Source organism: Artemia franciscana, chromosome 19 (genome assembly GCF_032884065.1).
Source record: "Artemia franciscana chromosome 19, ASM3288406v1, whole genome shotgun sequence".
Lineage (NCBI taxonomy): Eukaryota > Metazoa > Arthropoda > Branchiopoda > Anostraca > Artemiidae > Artemia > Artemia franciscana.
Window position 1 is genome coordinate 32,476,989 of NC_088881.1, and position 21,501 is coordinate 32,498,489.

The 21,501-nt window shown below is 33.9% G+C and overlaps 1 protein-coding gene across 4 annotated transcripts in view; it reads left to right on the forward strand.

Moving 5' to 3' along the window:
- LOC136039577 (dual oxidase-like) overlaps window positions 1-21,495 on the forward strand; it is a 49,651-nt gene extending 28,156 nt beyond the window's left edge. For 2 of the 4 annotated variants that reach the window (XM_065723431.1, XM_065723428.1), the window contains 4 exons: window positions 2,092-2,466; window positions 3,510-3,803; window positions 9,277-9,403; window positions 15,467-21,495. In XM_065723431.1, coding sequence (XP_065579503.1) covers window positions 2,092-2,372 — 281 coding nt within the window. In that variant the 3' untranslated portion in view covers window positions 2,373-2,466; window positions 3,510-3,803; window positions 9,277-9,403; window positions 15,467-21,495. The remainder of the gene's footprint in view (window positions 1-2,091; window positions 2,467-3,509; window positions 3,804-9,276; window positions 9,404-15,466) is intronic. The other 2 variants (XM_065723429.1, XM_065723430.1) reach the window with 2 other exon arrangements.
- The last annotated feature ends 6 nt before the right edge of the window (window positions 21,496-21,501 follow it).

The window sequence follows — 21,501 nt, forward strand, 5'->3', positions numbered from 1 at the left end:
TTTGCTTCTCCTTATTATTAGGTAAAAAACAATTATATAGGCCAAACCTTCCAATCAATCCGAACAATACTGATCAACCGTGCATTGATTCAATGCTACGATGGGCGAAAAAATTTGGACAGTGTTATACTACATGGTTGTTCGTTCTATTTTCTTTATTCACACTCAAACCACAAATTAAGGATTCTCGTTAACATTCGCTACACAAATAAGACTTACGGAGAGATGGTTCTTCAGAAGGATTTGAGAGATTGAAAATATTTATTGATGCTACATCAAACCATTACTTTAAAGATTTGCTCGCAGTAATGCTCAAGTGGCACAAAGTGTGACATAATGCTCAAATACGGGTTTTGGTTATAATTAAATAAAAAAAAAAATTTTTTTTTAGCTGAAAGTAAGTAGCGACATTAAAACTTAAAACGAACAGAAATTACTCCGTATATAAAATGGGTTGTCCCCTCCGCAATCCCTCGCTCTTTACGCTAAAGCTTTTAATTATTTTAAAAAGTAGAATTGTGGCAAAGAGTCAAAACTTTAGCGTAAAGAGCGAGGGATTGTGGAGGGGACAACCCATTTTATATACGGAGTAATTTCTGTTCGTTTTAAGTTTTAATGTCGCTCCTTACTTTCAGCTAAAAAAGTTAGTTTTTTTATTTAATTTCTGAACGTTTTTGAATTAATGCATGTTTTGTTTTGGCTCTCCGCACATAAATTATTAAAATGAAATTTGTATATTAATTCTTTTTTTGGCTAAATGGCTTTCTCTTAGTTTTGATCAGACGATTTTGAGAAATAAGGGGGTGGAGAAGGAGGCCTAGTTGCCCTCCAATTTTTCGGTTACTTAAAAAGGCAACTAGAACTTTTAATTTTTAACGAACGTTTTTATTAGTAAAAAATATACGTAACTTAAGAATTAGCTTACGTAACAAACTTTCATAATCTTATATTTTTATTATGTATACGAGGGGGTTTGTACCCTCGTTAATACCTCGCTCTTTACACTAAATCTTAAGTTTTGTCCCAATTCTTTAAGAATGACCCCTGAATCAGAAAGGCCGTAGAATAAATAGTTGAAATTACTAAAAATACTTTAGCATAAAGAGCGAGATATTTATCTCCTCCTAAATACCTCGCTCTTTATGCTACAGTGTTTTTAGAACCCCTCATATGCGTAATAATCTCTGTTCGTTTTAAGTTTAGATGCTACTCCTTTCTTTCATTTGAAAAAAACGTTTTCATGTTTATTTTTCATTGTTTTGTTATAGTAATGCTAGAAAATCATGCGCCCTTTTCCTTGAAGTTTTCTTCCCCCATGACAGATTCCCGCAAGGAAAGATCCTCCAACATAGCCCCCTCCCCTCAGCCCCTACCCTTTGATTGATAATCTTGCACTTTGATTCGGCTTTTTTGCTTATATTTGAGTCAGAAGGGGAAGCTGTAATTAATTTTTCCCCGGGTATTACCAACCCTAGGAACTGCTCTGGTCTTGAGTCTGAGATTTTTGGAAAAGTGTTCACCCTTAAAGAGCGTATCAAGTACATGTATCATTTTCACTTAATATTGAAGTTCCCCCCCCCCCCCTAAACCTGGGGATATTTTAAAAAGTGAATTTTAGGATATATTTCTTGGCGGTAGCTTGGGTAGATAGATAAATAGACAGTTTTATTGTCCATTCCAAAAACGGTACAAAAGCACAGATGGGGTAAAAATAGATAGACATAGAAAAGACTTCTCACGACAAAAAAAAAACAACAGGAATGAGAGGAAACGGATATATTAAGGTTTTAATAATTTTTTAAGGTTTAATAGTCTAAGGTTTTAATAACTGAATATTTTTCGGATTATTCGTATATGTCTAAATACTTAGACCTTCAATCCATCATGACTGTGGTTATTTTGATAACTCAATTATCGAATCCGTTTCAACGGCTATGTAACTGTCTCCTAGTTTTACGGCAGAGGGGCAGTTATAGATCTCAAAAATTAGCGTTAGTTAGTCTAGTTATCAAACCAGAGATTAACTCATCCTTTCTCCCCCAAGATTAACCCTAGCTACTTTTATGGTTTTAATGATTGAATATTTTTCAGACTATTCATACATGTCTGAACACACAGACCTTCGACACATCATGGGAGTTGGTATTGCTATAACCCGCGGATCTGCAGCATCTTTGTCATTCTGCTACTGTATCCTCCTACTAACCATGTCTAGAAATCTAATCACAAAGTTGAAAGAATTCAGCATACAGCAATATATTTCTCTGGACGCATATGTACCACTTCATAAGATTTGTGCTTTGACTGCGCTATTCTTTAGTATGATACACACTGCTGGTCATGTAGTGAACTTTTATCACGTGAGCACTTAACCAGTTGAGCATTTGAAGTGTTTGTCGCGTGAACTGTCCCTACCTGGAGACTTTCAACCCAAATTTACATATTGGCTCTTTGGCACAATGACAGGTAAGTGTTTTCTAATCAATATTTGACTATAATACTGCATTTTAGGAGGGTTACTTAGCCCTTATTACCTTATTCATTTAATATATAAAATTTGTTGATCTTTACTCCTTTGATTAATATGACTGTCTTGGAATTTCTTATGCAGGGGGAGGCTGCAGGGGTGTCCGGGGGTGCACGAGGTGCTGAATTCCTTTTAGGTCGCCCTCATGTTGGTTCTGACGCTTAAGAAATGCATTAGAATAAGAATTTTAGATAGAATATACCTACCGTGACAATCCCTCTTTATTCCCTCTTATTCCCTATTCCCTTCTATTCTTCCTTCCCTCTTTAGATAGAATATACCGTGACAATCCATGACCATCTGTTCAATATGATGAGTATACAGCAAAAAAAGTTGTGGGAGACACAGTATGTTCTCGTTTAATTTATTGGGTGTCTAAACTTATTTATTAAGACCTGGTCTGTCCTTTGCTATACTGTGAAAATTTTTTTAACATAAAATTAACTCTCACCCGCCAAACAAATTTTTTGAAAATAGTTGAGCGGCAAAAAAAGAAACAAAAGAAGCCAAAACAATAAAAGATTAACATAAACAAAAAACAAGACTGTTTTCTTTGATTCTGTGCAATCGTGCAACCATTTTTCAAGTATATGTTTTAGTGATGTCCAAAAATAATTTCTTCCCTCCTTAGAACTTTTATTTTACTTCAAAAATTGTTTGACTCGTTTTACTTAATTTTTTTATTTTCGTTGGACCTTGCCAGATTTTGTCGATGAAGGATTCGGAAGAATTTGTAAAATTTTGACATGTTTGCTTACCAAAAAAGAGAAAAAAAAAACTAAATTCAAAAGCCAAAAGTATATCACGCTTGTACCGTTTCCTACCTTCAACCCAGTCTAAAAACATCGCTGCCTTTTTCTGGGGCCTCTCTCTTTCTTAATCTGCCTCTTTCTTCCTCCTAATCACCTTTAGTCTGTTTCTCTCTCGAGCGTTAGATGAAAAGGATGCCAACAAATTCAGAGCATTTACCCTTCATTTTTAGGATTGACTGGGGTGGTTCTATTCGTCATAATGATGGTCATATTTATATTTGCACACCCAATGGTTCGAAAGAAGGCTTTCAAATATTTCTGGCTCACACACTCCCTATATATTGCTCTCTATCTGTTTGCGTTGATTCTTGGTCTGGCTCGGCTCACTGGAGAGCCAAGAATTTGGATATTTTTCATCGGACCTGGAATTGTTTTCACTCTAGATAAAGTGATTAGCTTACAAACAAGGTACATGGAGCTAGACATTATTGAAACTGAGCTTCTACCCTCCGATGTTATTAAAGGTGACTATCTGTTAATTTACTTTATTTTACTTTACTTTATTTCATTTACTTAATTTATTTACTTTATTTGTTTTATATTTTATTTATTCACCTTATTTGTTTATTTGCTTTGTATTTACTTTACTTTTGTGACAAATTCTCTCAGTTTATGTGTTTAATTCATATCAGGGTTTTTATTTTATTTATATCTGGTTTTTATAATCTCTTTATTTAATTAATATTTTTCAGGAATCGTATAAGTTTTATTTATTTAATTATGAATTTTGATTTTAGTTTTGGAATTTTGTTAAAATTATTTTTTAAGGAATTTGTTTTAAGGATGCCGCTGAATTTTTTGCTTAACTGTTTCTTTATTCATATAATGGTTTATTTTATTTATATTTTTAAAGGATTATCCAATTTTCAGTTAACCTTTCTTATTTTATTGGTTTTAAGGGTCTCTTGATAGGTAATTTTATTTTTTAAGAATATTGCTTCATCATAAATTTAATTTGTTTCCTTTTGTATTGTTTATTCCTTTAAAAGAATAACTGTCGCTTTTCAGGGATAGTATTCCTTGGGATATCATTCCAAAATTGTAATGTCTTACAAAGCTCTTCTTCAAAAGTAATCTATGAGGGGTGTTACGGCTTTGCGGGGTGTTTCTGTGTTTTTGGCTGGGCAAACCACGACGCAAGTTGAGAAAATTGGTCCGAGTGAGAGCGGTGTATGTACTTGTAAAAAAACAACAATATTGAAATCACATCGAATCTGTCGCCTGGAAATTGTGAAGGTACCTCATTTGTGCTCCAACTTGCCCTTGATGCCCTATCTTAGGCTTTCTCGAGTAATTCCAGAGGGGCTAAAGAAGATACTGCCAACAAAACGAGTATCCGTATCAGTTTCAATCAAATTTGCAACCGATTATCGAAAATTGACGAATGACTTATGCAATGAGGTAATCCAGAGAGAGAGAGTAACAGGTTCTTAGAAAGAAGACTCACATATTGCCTTCTGGTGCTGGAAGAGATTACCTAAAAGGTAATCTTTTCTGTACCAAAGTTGACGATACTTCCTAAAAGTATCGTTCTGCTGATGTGATATCTGTCAGTATCGGTATTTATGGTATTGTCGGGTTAGACTATATTGTGTCCAGAGAAGTCGCTAAATTATTTTTGAGTTTTTTAATTATAAGGGAGTTAAGAGTAAAGGGGAAAATTGCGCCATTACAGTAAACGTAAGAGCCTGTAGCAATATGAGTTTAATGAAATATAAAGAGTGGCAAATTAAATATAATTAAGAGTGGCAAATTAAATATAAAGAGTGGCAAATAAAGAGTTCCAGGTGGCAAATGCAGTTTAATTCGTATTTGCTTCAAACTTAATGCGAATTAACTGTGAACATGGAACGTTCTATTAAATAATGTCTTAATGCGCATTATAGTTGGCTATTAAAATATTATTAACATTAATGAATAATCAGGAAAATATAAAAAATATGAGTGTTGATGGCTTAATCAACACTCATTTGCATTAGTTTTTCTTAATTTGTTGATGACTTTCTTAATTTGTTGATGACAAAATTGAATACACTAAAGATGCTATTTAGAAGTAGTCACAGAAACAATAATACAAAATTAATTTTTGATCGTTCCAGCTGTTAATTCTCTCTCACCTTCCCTGAAAATATTTAATTTTGTTAAATATTATTAACTTTTTATCAAATCTGGAAAATAGTCTTAGAAAAGTATTGACTGGGAAGTGACTTTTTACCTGAGATTGAGTAATTTTTTTTTACTTGCAAAGATCGGGTGTATAATTTTGAAATGCATTTTCACGCTGGCCGTTGTGATACATGAAAGCTGACAAATTTCAATGAATTGTTTCAGTACAAAAGATGGTAAATGGCTTAATACCAAGGTTGACATTTTCGTCCAAGATCTCCTGCCCCAGTTATATATATTACGCCCCAGAAATAAGTTGATGGCAAGCTTGGGAGCCTGGTGTAAGCTTATATAGGTTTGACAGTGACTGTTAGCTAATCCATCCAAATTTGCTTACAATCTAATGACCATTTGGCAGGCCATAATGCTAAAAGCCATCAATGTAGAAAAAAGGGCTTTGTAAATCTGGACAGCTTCAGAAAATATACACAAATATTGTTCCCATTAATGTGCTGTAAAAACAAAAATGATAACATATAATTAAATAGAGGAATTACTAATCTTAGAACGAATAGAAATTTAAATGAATGCTCAATTCAAACTCAATTATTGGAAACAGGAGTGTGACCTCAATGGTGGGGGGGGGGATAATAAAGATTTGTGTTTGAGATTGATGTCTACACTGGCCTAATAGTGTCAAACTTGAAATTTTGCTTCGGGAACAGGAAGAGTGTCTCGATGTGCATCGAATTAAGAAGGAAAAAGGACAGTGGTCCTCGATGCAGAATGAACTAATCTAACTACAGAGAATCAGGGAGACAAAATAAAAAGTGAAAAACATTGTTATCAATGTTTTTCACTGGATTGTATTATTCTTGTTTCTCAATTCTTTACTGTTTTTTTGTTGTTGTATTACTACCTTAGGTAAAATTCTAGTTAATTGACTTCTTGCTATGTCAGAAAGGGTTTAGGTTAGGAAAACGAATTTTAAGGGATGAATCCACAAACTAAAGTATGTCCCGGGAAGGTTTTTGAAGCAACTACCTCCACTCCTCCTCCCTCTAGAGGGCCCTGACTTTTGATGACTTTTAAAAATAAGTGTGTTATAAAAGTGAAACCTTTCAAAATCAGATCTTCTGCTTAATTGATGTACAACACAATTGTTTTCAGCTTCATAACTTTGCTCAATTCCATTTTATAAGGTTTTAAAGATATGTAAATACATTTCCTAAATTTTGAAAAAAGAACGTTGATATGGCTCAAAAGTCTTCTCAAATAACAGGAATTGCATTTCCAGAACTAAAGGCATAGAAAAAGCAACTAGTAAGTGAAAATTAAGGTAAAATGTTGTTTTGTCAAAGTTTCAATAGATATAGACCTGTCATGGAGGCAAATTTCAAGGCCCTCTAGAGGGAGAAGGATTGGAGGTGGGTACTTTAAAACACCATCCCGGGACATACTTTAGCCTGTAGACCCATCCCTGAAAGTTTCATTTTCCTAACCTTAACCCTTTCCAAGATAGCAAGAAGTCAATTAACTAGAATTTTACCCTACTTTATTCCACCCCTGCCTAATTTGCAAAAATCTGACCCAAAGACCTAATTGCACTAATGGCCTTTAAAAGTAAGGAAACTATTTAAAATACTATCATTCAAAAAGTGTAATACTTTGCTTTAATACCACTTTCCCCTTAGATGATCAGATATATACCCCAAATATATATTCTCATTGAATTTTCTATAATAAAATTTTTTTTTCTGCTGCTTGATTACTGTCAATTTAATAAGAAGAAAGAGGATAATAAGAAGATAACTTTCTGCATTTTGGTAATTATACTAACAAAAGTAGCAATAAATTACAGCCTTTATTTTTATATTTTTAATATTATTTTTGCTTTGCCAGGTCTAATTTCAGATAGATGTCTTGATTAAAAAATATTAAAAAAATATTATAGAAAATATTTTTTCAATGTATTGACAACAGGCTTCTAATCTCAAACATAAATAGTTGTGATACTGGTTGATATGTAGTTGGGGATAATCAATTACAATCTTGGAAAACTAAAATCATATACATATTGCACAGATTTTAACAAATTCAATGATGAAGCAGTCTACATTTTAGATTGTATGTATAAAAGTTTATAAGGATTTGACTGTTGAAGTGGTGATTAGCTATCCAACTACTCTTTTGTTTAGGATTGAACAGTATTTTTCCTAGATTAGATTAAAGCTTTAAATGTACATCTTAGAATAAGCTCCAATATTGAATATCAATGTATTTAAAACGGTCAGAATTGTTTAGGGGCCATTATATTCTAGAAAATCATATTCTCATGAAAAAAATTCAGACAAATTATTAAACTATCAAGTTTTTGGTGTATTAAGAAATTTTACACCCAGATTGGTAGAAATGAGGATAGATGGTATCCTAGACTAGGTAAATTAGATGTAGAAAAAAAACAGTAATGGCTACAGCCTACTGCAATTTTATAGGTATTACAACTATAGTTATAACCAATACAGTGTTTAGTTGTACATGGCCCATACCTTTGCAAAGTATTTGCATTATGGTAAAGCAGCTAACCCAATAGATTTTGTTGTTATAAAACAAAGACTGTTAGGATCAATAAAAGATACAAGAGCATATAGGAGTGCTCTTATTCATGTTAAAAGTAAAGATCTAGTAGGGTTTATGGCTAATTCACAGCTGAAATTTAAGAAGAACAACTACCTTTCAGGAACATATGCTTTCAGTAATCTTCATGATGTTTATTTGGGAGAAAATTTCCAAGAACAGTTGAATATCAAACTAGATAGTTTGAAACTTGACAGTGTAGAAGATGGACGGAATAATTTTTGGAAAGTCATATGTAAAGTTGCTGATTTTGTCCTAGGGAAGAAAAGTACGAATGTTGCTAAGAATATTAGTTCAAATGCTTTATGTTTTTGTGAGAGGAGAAGGGGTTTGTTCAAGAAATATCTGAGTGATTTATCTTCTAAAAAACAAGAGGTATGTAAAGGAATTGGATAAAGAATTAACATATGTAATAAGGTCGTGTGAAGTGGAGGCCATGGATAAAATTGTAAAAGATCCAGAAGAGGCAGCTTGTATTGTATTAGTATATTAATTAATTGGGAGGAATTAGTCAGTTTGGACTTGTCCCAGCTGAAGATAGGAATGTGGTCACTACTAGTGATAAGGGAATAGTTTAAGAGATATGGGCAGAACATTTTGAGAAACTAGAAGATTTACAAGAAAAGATTTTGGGGTGAATGATAAAGTATGTTACATCTTGGATGTGAAGGATGATTTATTTTGTGAGGAAGTATTAGTGCCAGTACTAAAATGATTACAACATAATAATACCCCAGGTGCTGATAATTGGTAAATGGGGTTCTTAAAGATGGTGGTTATGGGCTTAGAAATAAGTTACTGAAGATTATGAATGTGATTTTTGAAAAAGAATAGCACCTAGCAATTTTAAGAAAATCCTAATTAAAACCTCTGTATAAAAAAAGTGATTAATTAGCTAGCAATTTTTTTGTTTTTAGTTATCAGCCACAGCTTTCCTAATTAACTAGTTTCCACGGCTAGCTAATTAATTAGTATGATGGTAATCATAGTAAGGACACAGGATTTGTCCTATTGCTGGTAACTGCAATTAAAGGTATAATTTGTAGACTAGGAGATAATGTAGACAAAACTTTTTTACTGGGACATGGAATGTACACTAAGGATGCCGTAACTCTGAAAAGAAAGAAAAACATTTCTACCATCTATTTTTTTCAAATTTTTTTATGCTGATTTTTATATTTTGCTTTCTTGTAGAAAGATCGTTTTATGATCAAATGGTGATTGACTATTCAGAAGATTTTGCCCCAAGACCACATTTTTGTGCTGATCTTAAATACTGTTGTTGGGAGAGTTCTGGAAAAAATGAAAATTGATCATATCGGTAAGCTTTCATCTTATTTTCATCAACTACTTCTCAGTTCGACAAGTTTCAGAATTGAGGATATATCTTTTTAGGTATGTCTTATTAATATGAAAACAACAGAATAGGTATAATGAAAAGGAAGAATTTTGGTAAACTTTTTGTAACAATAGTTTTGGTAAGTTATAAAGGTTCCACGGGCTTGCAAGATTTTTTTTCTAAAAAAAAAATTGATTTTGATTTTCAAACCGTGTGGCATAAAACAACATAATTACTGTTCTTTAATAAGTTATTGCAACTAACTGTAATTTGTTGTGTTAAAACCTGTAGCCCTTCTCCCCGGGATTTTGGGGGATTAATTCGTCCTTAAAGACATATTTATTTGATTTTCGACTGTGCTGAACAAAATAGCTATCTCAAAATGTGATCCGGTGACTTTGGAAAAAAAAATAAGCGTAGAAGGGGGCCTAATTGCCCTCCAATTTATTTTGGTCGCTTAAAAAGAGCACTAGAACCTTTAATTTCCGTTAGAATTAAATGCCCTCTCGCGACATTCTAGGACCACTGGGTCGATACTATCACCCCTGGGGAAAAAAAAAAAAAAATCATAATCACGCATCCGCGATCTTTCTTCTGGCAAAAAAAAAAAAAAATCTGCATTTTGCAGATAGGAGCTTGAAACCTCTTCAGTAGAGTTATCTGATATGCTGAATCTGATGGTGTGATTTTCATTAAGAAACTATAAAGTTTTTTTTTTTTATTGTGTAATGCTTCAACTTAGTTCTTTACTTTGAGCAGAAAATCTTGTTCTGATTAATCCTTCCTTACTTTTAGTATGCAAAACCCCACAAAAACAGGGGGTCATTACACTTCCTTAAATGTTCCATTTTATTCCATTTGTCCTAATGTTTTTGCAAACATACAGCAATCAAAACCTTATCATCAAGTAAATAGACAAGGTTTGTGAATTGAAAAATTACAAAAATGTATGATACTTCATGCTTTGCCGTGTTTGCTCAAGTCAAATTGTTTCCCCTCAAGTTCTCTTATTTGTAATTGAATTGCCTAGTGAACGTTGATAATGTTTTATTCCTTGCGTTTTGGATTCACACACTAACCCATAAATGTAGAGCTCCCTTTATGAACAACACCATGCTAACCATTGTTTCTAATGCTACCACTACTAGTAGGGAAAAGGGAGTTAACGTAAAAATTTTAAGGAATGCTAAAGGGATATTGAATTCAGTCAAAATTTAATCTCATAAACTGTGCATGCAGGTTGTAAAGAGGCACATTTGCAGCATCTCAGAAAAGGGCTAGGATTTCAAGTGGAAACTTTCACGGAAGGATGAGGAGGGTGTTCAACTGACCATAAGGGAATATATGTATAGTACTACTGCTTCAGCTGCTACAACTACTATTGCCTCCATCACTGCTATTACTAGATGCTACCACTTGTGCTACAACTACTATTGCCTCTACAATTACTACAACTGCTACTACTTCAGCTACTACTACTGATAATATTACTACTATACAAACTACTACTGTTAAGGCTAGAGGTTTTAAGCTGAAAATTTCAAGAAGTATTAAGGGAGAAATTGAGCTATATCTAAACACACTTAGCCCATCAAAAGGCTCTCAGAAAAGGGCTAGGATTTCAAGTGGAAACTTTCACGGAAGGATGAGGAGGGTGTTCAACTGACCATAAGGGAATATATGTATAGTACTACTGCTTCAGCTGCTACAACTACTATTGTCTCTATCACTGCTATTACTAGATTCTACCACTTGTGCTACAACTACTATTGCCTCTACAATTACTACAACTGCTACTACTTCAACTACTACTACTGATAATATTACTACTATACAAAATACTACTTTTAAGGCTAGAGGTTTTAAGCTGAAAATTTCAAGAAGTATTGATGAAGAAATTGAGCTATATCTAAACACACTTAGCCCATCAAAAGGCTGTATCAGCGATATCACAGGAACGGCTTAGAGTATTAAGTTGAAACTTACAGGGTATATTGAACTGATAATAAAACACTTTCCATACCACTACCACTTCCACTAATGCTACTACTACTGATACTACTACTACTGCTCACAATAGTGTTAAACCAACTCAAAACGCACTATGTGCTTCTAGGTATTCTTCAGGACGTACCAGCATTTTTCCAGAAACTGTTTAGTGTATTATGTTGACACTTTCAGGGCATGCTGAAGGAGATGGTTGTATGAGATTCTTATGCAAATTAGCCGTTTTTTTACTTAGCCCATGTACCTAACCATAATGCAACTGAATGTCTGTTTAACTGAACACCTGTGTAACTCACACCCATTTAGCTGAACCCTTATGCAACTCAATCCCTGTTTAGCTTAACACCCTTGCAACTAAACCTTTGTTTAGTTCAATTCTTGTTTAACTGAACCTCTGTTCCTCTCAGCGCTTATTCAACTCCTTAAATGATTAAATCTTCATGCAACTCAACCCTCCTTTTGTTCAACCTAGATATATTTAAGGGGTAGGAGGTCTACCAATGAAATTTCTAAAGAAATTCCCAAGAGTATTAAGGTGATATTTTCAGTGCCTGAAGAGGGTTATGTTGAACAACATCATTAGACACTATAGGGACCTATTTAGTGCAAATGGCGATCTTGTAATATTTCAGGAAGAGCTAAAGGTATTAAGTTGAAGCTATTACCATGTGTTGATTTAAATCCAAATAAACTATTTACTTGCAAGTTCTCAAAGGGGTGGCATTGTCAAAATCTCAGGAACAGCTAAGGATAATCAGTTAAAACTTCCAGGTAAAAGTGAGGGGACTATCCAACTAAATAATAAGACACTATATTTTGGGTTTTCGAAAAGGCGTGTTTGGTATATCTCAGGACTTCTAAGAGTTTTAAGTAGAAACTTTCAGGCAATAATGAGGATGTTGAGTAACGTAACTAAATGAGTAACTAAATATATGTTCAACGTTTTTCCTTTCATACAGCTCATAAATCCAAAATTGCCTGAGCTTTCAAAAATAGATATCAATATATAATAAACTATTAATCCACATTGTTTATTATTTTCAATAATTTAGCTTAATGTGATGATTTTAATTTTTTTTCCCTGTTATGACAAATAAAAACAAACGAATAAAAATAAAAATTGAGTGCATAATTTATATTGGTGTAAAGCTTAAATTGTTATTTAACTTTATTTATGCTCTTTTTGTATCTAATGTAGACTTTTCTTTGCAAAAGTCCTTAATTGGTAAAAAAAAACTAATTGTGCCAAAAACTAAATGGATGCTGCCTTGTCACTGCAAATGCTGTGGTATTCACCCCAAGTTTTTTCTTTAATGATTTTTATGGCACTTGGTATTAACCAAGTGACATATAGCGATCGCAAATTCTGTCGGTCAGTCTGTTGGTCTGTCTGTCTGTCCCGGTTTTGCTAGTTTAGGCACGTCCAGACAAGCTAGGACGATGAAATTTCGCAGGTGTATCAGGGACCAGACCAGATTCAATTAGAAATAGTCTTTTTCCGGATTCGAGCATCTGGGGGGGGGGGGACTTAAATCGAAAAAAATAGAAAAACTTGCGAACCGGTGATTGGATCTTAATGAAAGTTGATATTTAGAAAGATATCGTGTCTGAGAGCTCTTACTTTAAATCCTGACTGGATTCGTTGACATTGGGGGGAGTTGGATGAGGAAACCTAAAATCTTGGAAAATTCTTAGAGCAGAGGGATCGGGATGGAACTTGGTGGAAAAAATAAGCACAAGTCCTAGATAAGTGATTGACATAACCGGAACGGATCTGCTCTCTTTGGGGGAGTTGGGGGTGGGCAGGGTTATTTCAAAAAAAAATAATCAGAAAATGAGGTATTTTTAACTTACGAAGGAGTGATCGGATTCTAATGAAATTTCATAATTAGAAGGACCTCCATCTCTTATTTTAAATCCCGCCGGATTCAGTGTGTTTAGGGGAGTTGAGGGGGGGATCGGATATCTTGGAAAACATAGATAACAATGTAAATATTTCAGTCAAAACCTCCACTTGACCATCCTAAGTGCCCAATATTAAAACTACTGATAAAAATACAAAGATAATGTAAAAAAAACAACTTTAAAACAAACACAAAAAACTAAAATATGACGTTCTACTCAAAGTAATGGTGAAAGGGTTACCCTTTCACCATTACTTTGAGTAGGTCGTACGCCCTGCTCTTTTTTTAAGATTTATTTATTAAGTATTTTTATTTTACGTTCTTCTTATATATAATTACTGCAGTTGTGTTCTTTCTCACTTATTCAGTTTAAATTTGTCGATTATATATTTTCTATCAGTCCTGTCATATTCCTTAAAGACCAGCAAAGGGCATTTTATACGTTTATGCTTTTTGAATTTCAGTCTTTTTTTTCAGCTCTTCTCTTTGTTTTTTTCTCTGTTTAATTTTTTATTATATATTTTTATTTTTAATGTTTTATATTTTATGACTTTAGTTCTATGTGGGCTAAATTTTATAATTGTTAATTTTTTATTTATCTTTTTTTGTTACTATTGTATTCTTGAAAAACTAGCATAAGGTACTTTCTACGCTTTCTGTATTTACAACCTTCTCTCTTTTCTTCTCTTGAAATAAAACACTTGAGTTTTTTTATGTTGTATTAGCTTAATTGATGCTATTGTTTTTTTAAATTTGAAGTTTGTGGAACAAAAAAACAGAGGATGTACATTATTATTTTAAGAAAACCCCCTAGGTGTACCAACTGTAAGAATGAAAATCTAGAGTTAATCCCGTTGCAAGACCACCAGTCATTATAAGAGGTGAAATATTAATGAAAGAGATAGAATTGTCATATCTTTATTAGTTTACTAGCTGTTGGGGTGGTGCTTCGCGCCCCCCAAGCCCCCCCGCGCACGTAAGTCGTTACGCGCCATATTAGTTACGCGCCATTGTATTTGTGTCCCTGTGTCCCACCTGTGAATAGAGATAGATATATATATATATATGTTTTTAACTACGTAAAACATGCGAATATACAACATTCTTCGCTGTCCCATTGTCTGTGCATATAAATAGATTGTCAGGTTTACTGACTCTTGAACATGCAACATATAATTGTCCATGGGAAAAACAATCCGTATTCAGATCTATACCTCATTATTCTAATGATGTGTCCCTGTGTCCCGGTCGTCATTTATATTCCCTGTGTCCCGGTCGTCATTTGTGTCCCGGTATCCCAGTTTGTAATTTCTCTTTGAGTGTCCCGGTCGTCATTTATATTCCCTGTGTCCCGGTGTCCCGGTCGTCATTTGTGTCCCGGTCTGTAATTTCTATTCGAACAATCCCTGTGTCCCGGTCGTCATTTATATATCCCGCCTGTGCCCCCGGCTTCCCCGTTGTTGTTGTGTCTCTATGTCCCGGTCGTCATTTATATTCCCTGTGTCCCGGTCGTGATTTGTGTCCGGGTGTCCCAGTCTGTAATTTCTCTTTGAGGTTCCCGGTCGTCATTTATATTCCCTGTGTCCCGGTCTTCATTTGTGTCCCGGTATGTAATTTCATCAGTTGACAAACATGACGTCAGTCGACAAACAACTTCATGACGCATACAGCTCAATTCTTATAATGACGTCAGTCGAAAAACATGACGTCAGTCGACACACAAACATGCGTCACTCGACACACACACAGACAACTTATTTTTTTATTTATAGAAGATTAATGGTATTGCTACAGTAAGTCCTAATTTTTCTCGATTATGTTTTATTACTATTTACAATCAAAGTTATACATTGCTGTTGACTAATGTTAATTAAGCTGATATTAAAGTGATACGATAAATATGTTTCTTCTTCAACAAATATACATACATCCTCCACCCCAAGCAAAAAGTGCCCTCCTCCTAAAATAATCCTCACTAAAAGTTTCAACCCATTCCCCTTGGCGTTGGACAAAAGAGGGTTAGATAAGCAATATAATTTTTTTAAATTTAATATATAACTATAATTTAGTGTTATTTTGATATATTATATAATAAGTGCATAAGCATATAGTATAATAAGTATAATTTTGATAGAACTTGGTGACCATAAACGTTTCTTGGAAGAACTAAATGAAAAGGAGCATGAAAAGAATGACACGTTGGTGTTGGCCAATGATATTCTTTTAAAGTGTCATCCAGATGCAGTTAGTGTTATACGACACGGGATAACCATCATCCAGTCTAGGTGGGATGAGGCGTCGAATTGGACAGGACAGGTAAGCGAAGCGCTTTAAGTATTCAACTGCGTCTACTGCGTCATTTGTTAAATACGTTACATGTTGTTTTATTATAGGTTATGTGTTATTATATTATATACATTAGATCTTACTGTCGTTTGCCAGGCCTTCTCCCTAAAGGAGTGGAAAAGTATGATTCATGTTCCACTGATGACTCATCTTCAAAATCTAAATAATATTTAAACTTAACAGATTGGGAACTGGTGATAAGTGTCGACAAAAAAAAAACCTCAGCGCCATCTAGCATTTGGCAACTAAACGCTAGATAATTTTTTATTTAATATTCGAAATTATTTTTGGAAATTATTTGGAATTAGAGCTCTTATTTAGCTAATCGAAAAAAGAAATCAGATTGAAATGATAAGCACTATTCTAAAGGATTGCATATATAATAAAAAAGTTAATAATAGTAAGATTATTATAAAGTCCATGTTATTAAATCAATTAAATTACTATTCTAGCCCAAGCATGATACATTTTTGCAAGAAATTTTTCTGAGAAGTGTAAGCATATACACGGACACTGCTCCAATTTTGTACAAACACATAATTGGCCACAACGCAACTAATTATGTAGCAACTATATAAATAGTCAATGTTACAAACACCAACGAAGCACTCTCGTATCACCTTTTTTTATTTGCTTTATATCCAATCGAATGCGTCTCCTATCCAATGGTTCCGAATTCGGAATACACGTTTAAATTGGCCTTCCCTCTACTTTTTACGATTATTGGTGTATATGTTAAGGCATGGGCAATACGTCACTGTAAACTGAATCTAGAACAAAGCTTTGACATACGGGAAGTAAGGAAACTATTGTTTTCCAAAACAATTCTGGCCCAAGATGCAGAGCTCTTTCAACCACCTATTTGCAACCTTGCTCACTATTTCTGACACCAATCTTGATCGTCGTAGTTTGCCACGAGAAACTTCTGAGTACGAAATGCAATCTAGAAAATCTAGGTATGTTTTATTTTAGATGGTTTGCTGATTCTTATAAGTTTCCATGGTGGCGGTATATCTGTAGGTCATGGTTAATGCCATTTATAAACTTTAGGTATATTTGGCTTATGCTGTCAAGCTTTTCAGTGTAAGCTTCCGTCATGGTTTATCTATGCATAAGATTGAATACCATGTAGAAAATCTGCATTTGACTGACTCTAGGTGGCAAGTTTTTGTATATAAGCTTTTTAGATTGTGGTATTTCTGTAGGCTATATTTAATAGGGTTCGAAAACTTAAAATTATTTTGCGAGAGTGATTGTCCAAAGGATCCATTAGCATTCCTCGTTTCTTGTTCTCCCATGGAACAAGAAACGTTCAAGAGCTATTGCGAATATGTGGTTTGACTGAAAAGACTATGTAATGTTACGTTCCCTATGTCGATAATGATTTAAATCAAAGCGGATAATACTACAGGGAACTCCCATGGCTGCTTCATTGCTAAAATGATATTTCCTTTGTGCAGATTTTTAATGTTTTCCTTGTAGGTATGCTAAAACATTTTTTTGGGATTGCCCTTTCCTGAGCTTAAAAAAAATATCTGCTTTATTTAATAGGGGAAAAAAATCACGGTCCCCCAATGATTTAAGTTCTATTAAAACTTGATATCTCTATCACAAAACGGAAGGAATTAAAAGGTTTTCCTAAGATTTCTGAGAAATTAGGTTTAAACTAATAATTTAACGAGTTTTTTAGGATGCCTTTAAAAGTGTATTTTAAAGCTAGAACACTAACTTTATTGGTTTTGTTCTAGCAGATACTTCTGCTTTAAAAGGCGGTGTGATAATATGCTGTAACCTCCGAAATTAGTTGAAAATTTCTTTAAGTATTTCTAGATAATTATTTTGATATTTATTTAAAAGTTCGTTATAATGAAAACTAAATTTTTTAAATTGCCAAGTTAATTTATTTGCAGAAAAACCTCTTGATATTAATTTTTGGCTTAAGATTTTACATCTATTTTCAAAATCAATATAATTACTACAAATCCTTGCATAACGAAGTAACAGTGAGAAAAACGCTGAATATGTGATATTTGAGTGTATATTACTTTCAGGGAATGGGAAACTAATCACTTCAAAATCAAAATCATCCGTTTTATTATACATTTTAAAACTTAATTTATTATTATCACAAATATTAATATTTAAATCTAAGAAATGATCTTCATGACCAGCGCCATGACTAGGCTCAAGAATAAGCTCTGATGGATATATATTTTTAGAAATATCAATGAAATCCTTACAATTTAAGACCAAAATATCATCTAAATATCTTTTATTATTTGACAAAGCATGTTTTAAATTAATTGGATTATTCTTATCCATCATATATTTATATTCTAGTTGACTTAAAAACAAGTCAGCTATAAATGGGCTGGCATTCCCCCCCCCATGAGAATTCCCACAATTTGCTTGTACAAATCACCACCAAATCTTATATAAGTATTGTATAAAACAAATTCCAATAACTCAAAAATCATATCCAAGCTGTAACATCTCAAGTTAACTGTAGTATTAAAGCAGTTTGTCCATATAGCTTTTTTATTATAAATGTCTATTTTTAAGAACCTTTTACTAGATAAGAGGAAAGATTTCTTTATAACAGTTTTTAAATTATCAAACACTAAATTAAGTGATAAATTAGTATACATTGTCGCAAAATCGAAAGACTCAATTCTTTTAGCTGAAACCATTGTTAAAGAATCTATCACCTGCAGTGAATTATTAACACTCCAGTATGGATTAAAATTCGAAATTTTTTTAATATTAGAACAATAGGTTTTAAGTTTATTTACAATTTCCTTTAAAATTAAAGAGAGGTATATGTGCCAGCAATAAAGGCTCGAAAAGGCCATTTTTTTTTCTTTAATGTTCATTGGCTTTAGTGCATTGAGTGGATTTACATCCAAAATTAAAACTTAATAGCTTTTATACCTTCATTACATATTAAAATTAAAATTTGACACTTTAATTATATGCCAAATGTATTCATGTATGCCAAATAAAAAAAAGAAATATAAATCAAAGGTTATAGATACCCGTGGCAGAAAAGTTTCGAAGAAAATGGCGCTCACTATCTGGATTACGATGTACATATTTTCCTCCTCTTTTAGTACATTAAAAGAAAAGAAAAAGGTCTTCCAGATAAGGAGCGCCATATTACACAATCCCTGGAAGAGCGTGTTTGTAACTACATGTGACTTGGTCGCTTCTGGTTTAGGGACATAATGAATCTATGCAATTGAGTTCAATAGAACTACAATCATCAAGCTGATGAAATGAACTACATGGATCCATGGATGCCCCACTCGCTCTTCTATGAATTGAAACGGCCAACTGAACGATGTCACTCCTGAAACATAGAATGGTCAAAATTAAATTGCTGAAATCTATATCATTTTTGTTTTCAAAATTATTGGAAGGAGCTGCAGGTAGCAGGTACTTGATATTAAATAACTATGATAATAAAAAATACACCAGCAACACAGATAAAAGAATAAACTGGAAAATGTATGTGAACTTAATAGTTCAATTTGATGGGTTTAAGAAAGCCTTTACCTGAGGGTTTATTAACCTGCGAATGGCCTTATCTTTCCGATTCCCTTGCGAGTCAAGTTTCCGATTCCTTTCCGATTCCCAGAGGTTCATTGAGGTTGCTCCTACTTCTGACTGATAGTCATTTTCCACAGACCATGAATATTCATATAGACCAGTCATTTCTGTGGCACCTGTCCAAATTGGTCCGTCATTGGAGAGAAAGTCCCGTAATGTACATTGCTTAATGCTTCTCTCTAAATGATCTTTGATTATTTTGATTTTGGTTTGTAGAAGTGGTTGGCCTATAATTTTAGAGCTATTTATTAAACCCTGGCTGTTGTTTGTTGTGTTTTGTAGGTCTATTCCAGCATATTCTTGTAAAATTACACTCTTTGTTGGCCTAAGTACATCCTGATTAGACCTTAGGTCAGCTAACTTACTAAAATCTACGTGAAGAGAATTTCATTGGAAAATTCCACTTTTCCTAAACGCATTTTTACATCTCTCTGGGGTCATGGTTTGTCTAATGATATATGAAAGATGCTGACAAAAAGACATCTTGACCACTTTCGGAGGACCACTATTGATAATTTCTACCCTATTGCCCTTTTCATCCACGCTTCCTTTTGTCCAGAGGTCTGCGTGCTTCTTCCAGTTGTTTTTAAGGTTCTTAAATATACCCACGTCTAAGGGCTGCAAAAGGTGAGTAGCTTTCGTTAATATGCACAATAGCGTAATGTTTTTTTCCTTAGCAAATTCAGATACCTTCAATGATATATGACTCGTTTGGCCATCCATAGTTAAAACAACCTTTTCATAACCCTTTGCAGCTAGCCATGAGGAATACAATTCTTGCATACATTCGAAAAATACATCCTTCGTCATCCCTCCTGATTCGCTATGGAATTCCTTTACGTCTTGTGGAACTGTTTCGAGGAAATTTTTGTTTATCATAATACCCTTGTACACAACCTGCGGGGGGGATACTCACCTTTAGGATTAACACAGGCCAACACGGTTAACCCATCCTTTTCATTCACACAATTTTTAAAAAGTTTATAGATCTCTGTGCTAAAACAGGCAAAGGTGGATCGTACCTAATCATAGTCTCGTTGCAGTTAAATCATATGGCAGGATTTGTAAAGTTATTCTCAGGAAGTTTTTCGTCTGTCAGAAGTTGTTCTTTTTGAGTAGTGAAAAAATTGTGAATTCTCTTCTGTCAAGGTCGCCCTGCCCCCATGTGTCGGTTCCGCAATACGCACTGTCAGGTCATTGTTTCGTTTTAAAAAGTTGCCCATGAACCTTTCCCCTGGTATCCCATCTTTTAAAAAGTTTATGAGACGAATCCTTTTCTTTCGCTACCTGTCCCAAAGAGCTTCGTAATTGCTCCTTTGTTACTGGAAACTCGACTTTCTGGCAGTCCTTCACCAAGGTTGCAGCTTGTGCCTCAACATCTTCACTAAAAATCGGAGGAGGTTCTCGTTTTGACAAAACGTTAACAGATATACCTTTTAAAAATATGTCCCGAAGGAGATAGCATAAAACCTGAGTGGTTTGTAGCCCTCTTCCCATCTTCTGTTATTTGTTTCCACAAAATTAAAATTTGTATAAAATCGTTCTTAAAAGATTGGTCCGAAGACGAATCTGACGGCGAATGACTCGTCGTATCTGAAATAAAACAATGCGTCAATTCACAATTTTTTTTCTGATTTGTCCTTATGTGAACTTATTCTGTGTGATATAGGTTTAACCACAACGGATGAGAGGGATCCTACTGAATCTTCGTTCAGCTATATCTCCATCTAATTCAATTCTAATTCGGTTTGATCCATGATGGGTTTGACCGATTCACACGGTCGCGGTTCTCGATCTTAGTACAAGTAAATATATATTGTAGGAAATTTTTTTTTTATACCGGAGCCATTTGGTGGCCCTATTCTAAGTTTTCTTTTTTCCCTATTCTTTGTTTGGGATTTTCGCTTTTTTTATTGTTTTTATCTTTTTTTGTCAACATGGAAGACGCCTCGATTTCATACAGGCAAAATATCCGCGTCGTTTTAGTTCTCATATTTTCTTTCTACATTCTGCAGTCGGGTTTGTTTGTTCACTGTTGGTATTTTATTCTTGTTGGTCTTTGTAATGGCTGGGCAGTGTAGATCTTTGATAATAATTAGCGCAATTAGCACATGTGAAGACTGCTACCGCCGCAAATATCATACTCATTACTCTACTTACTGTAGGCTCCAGAGAGCACCTCAAATTGAGGATACAATAAATGGACAGGACTAT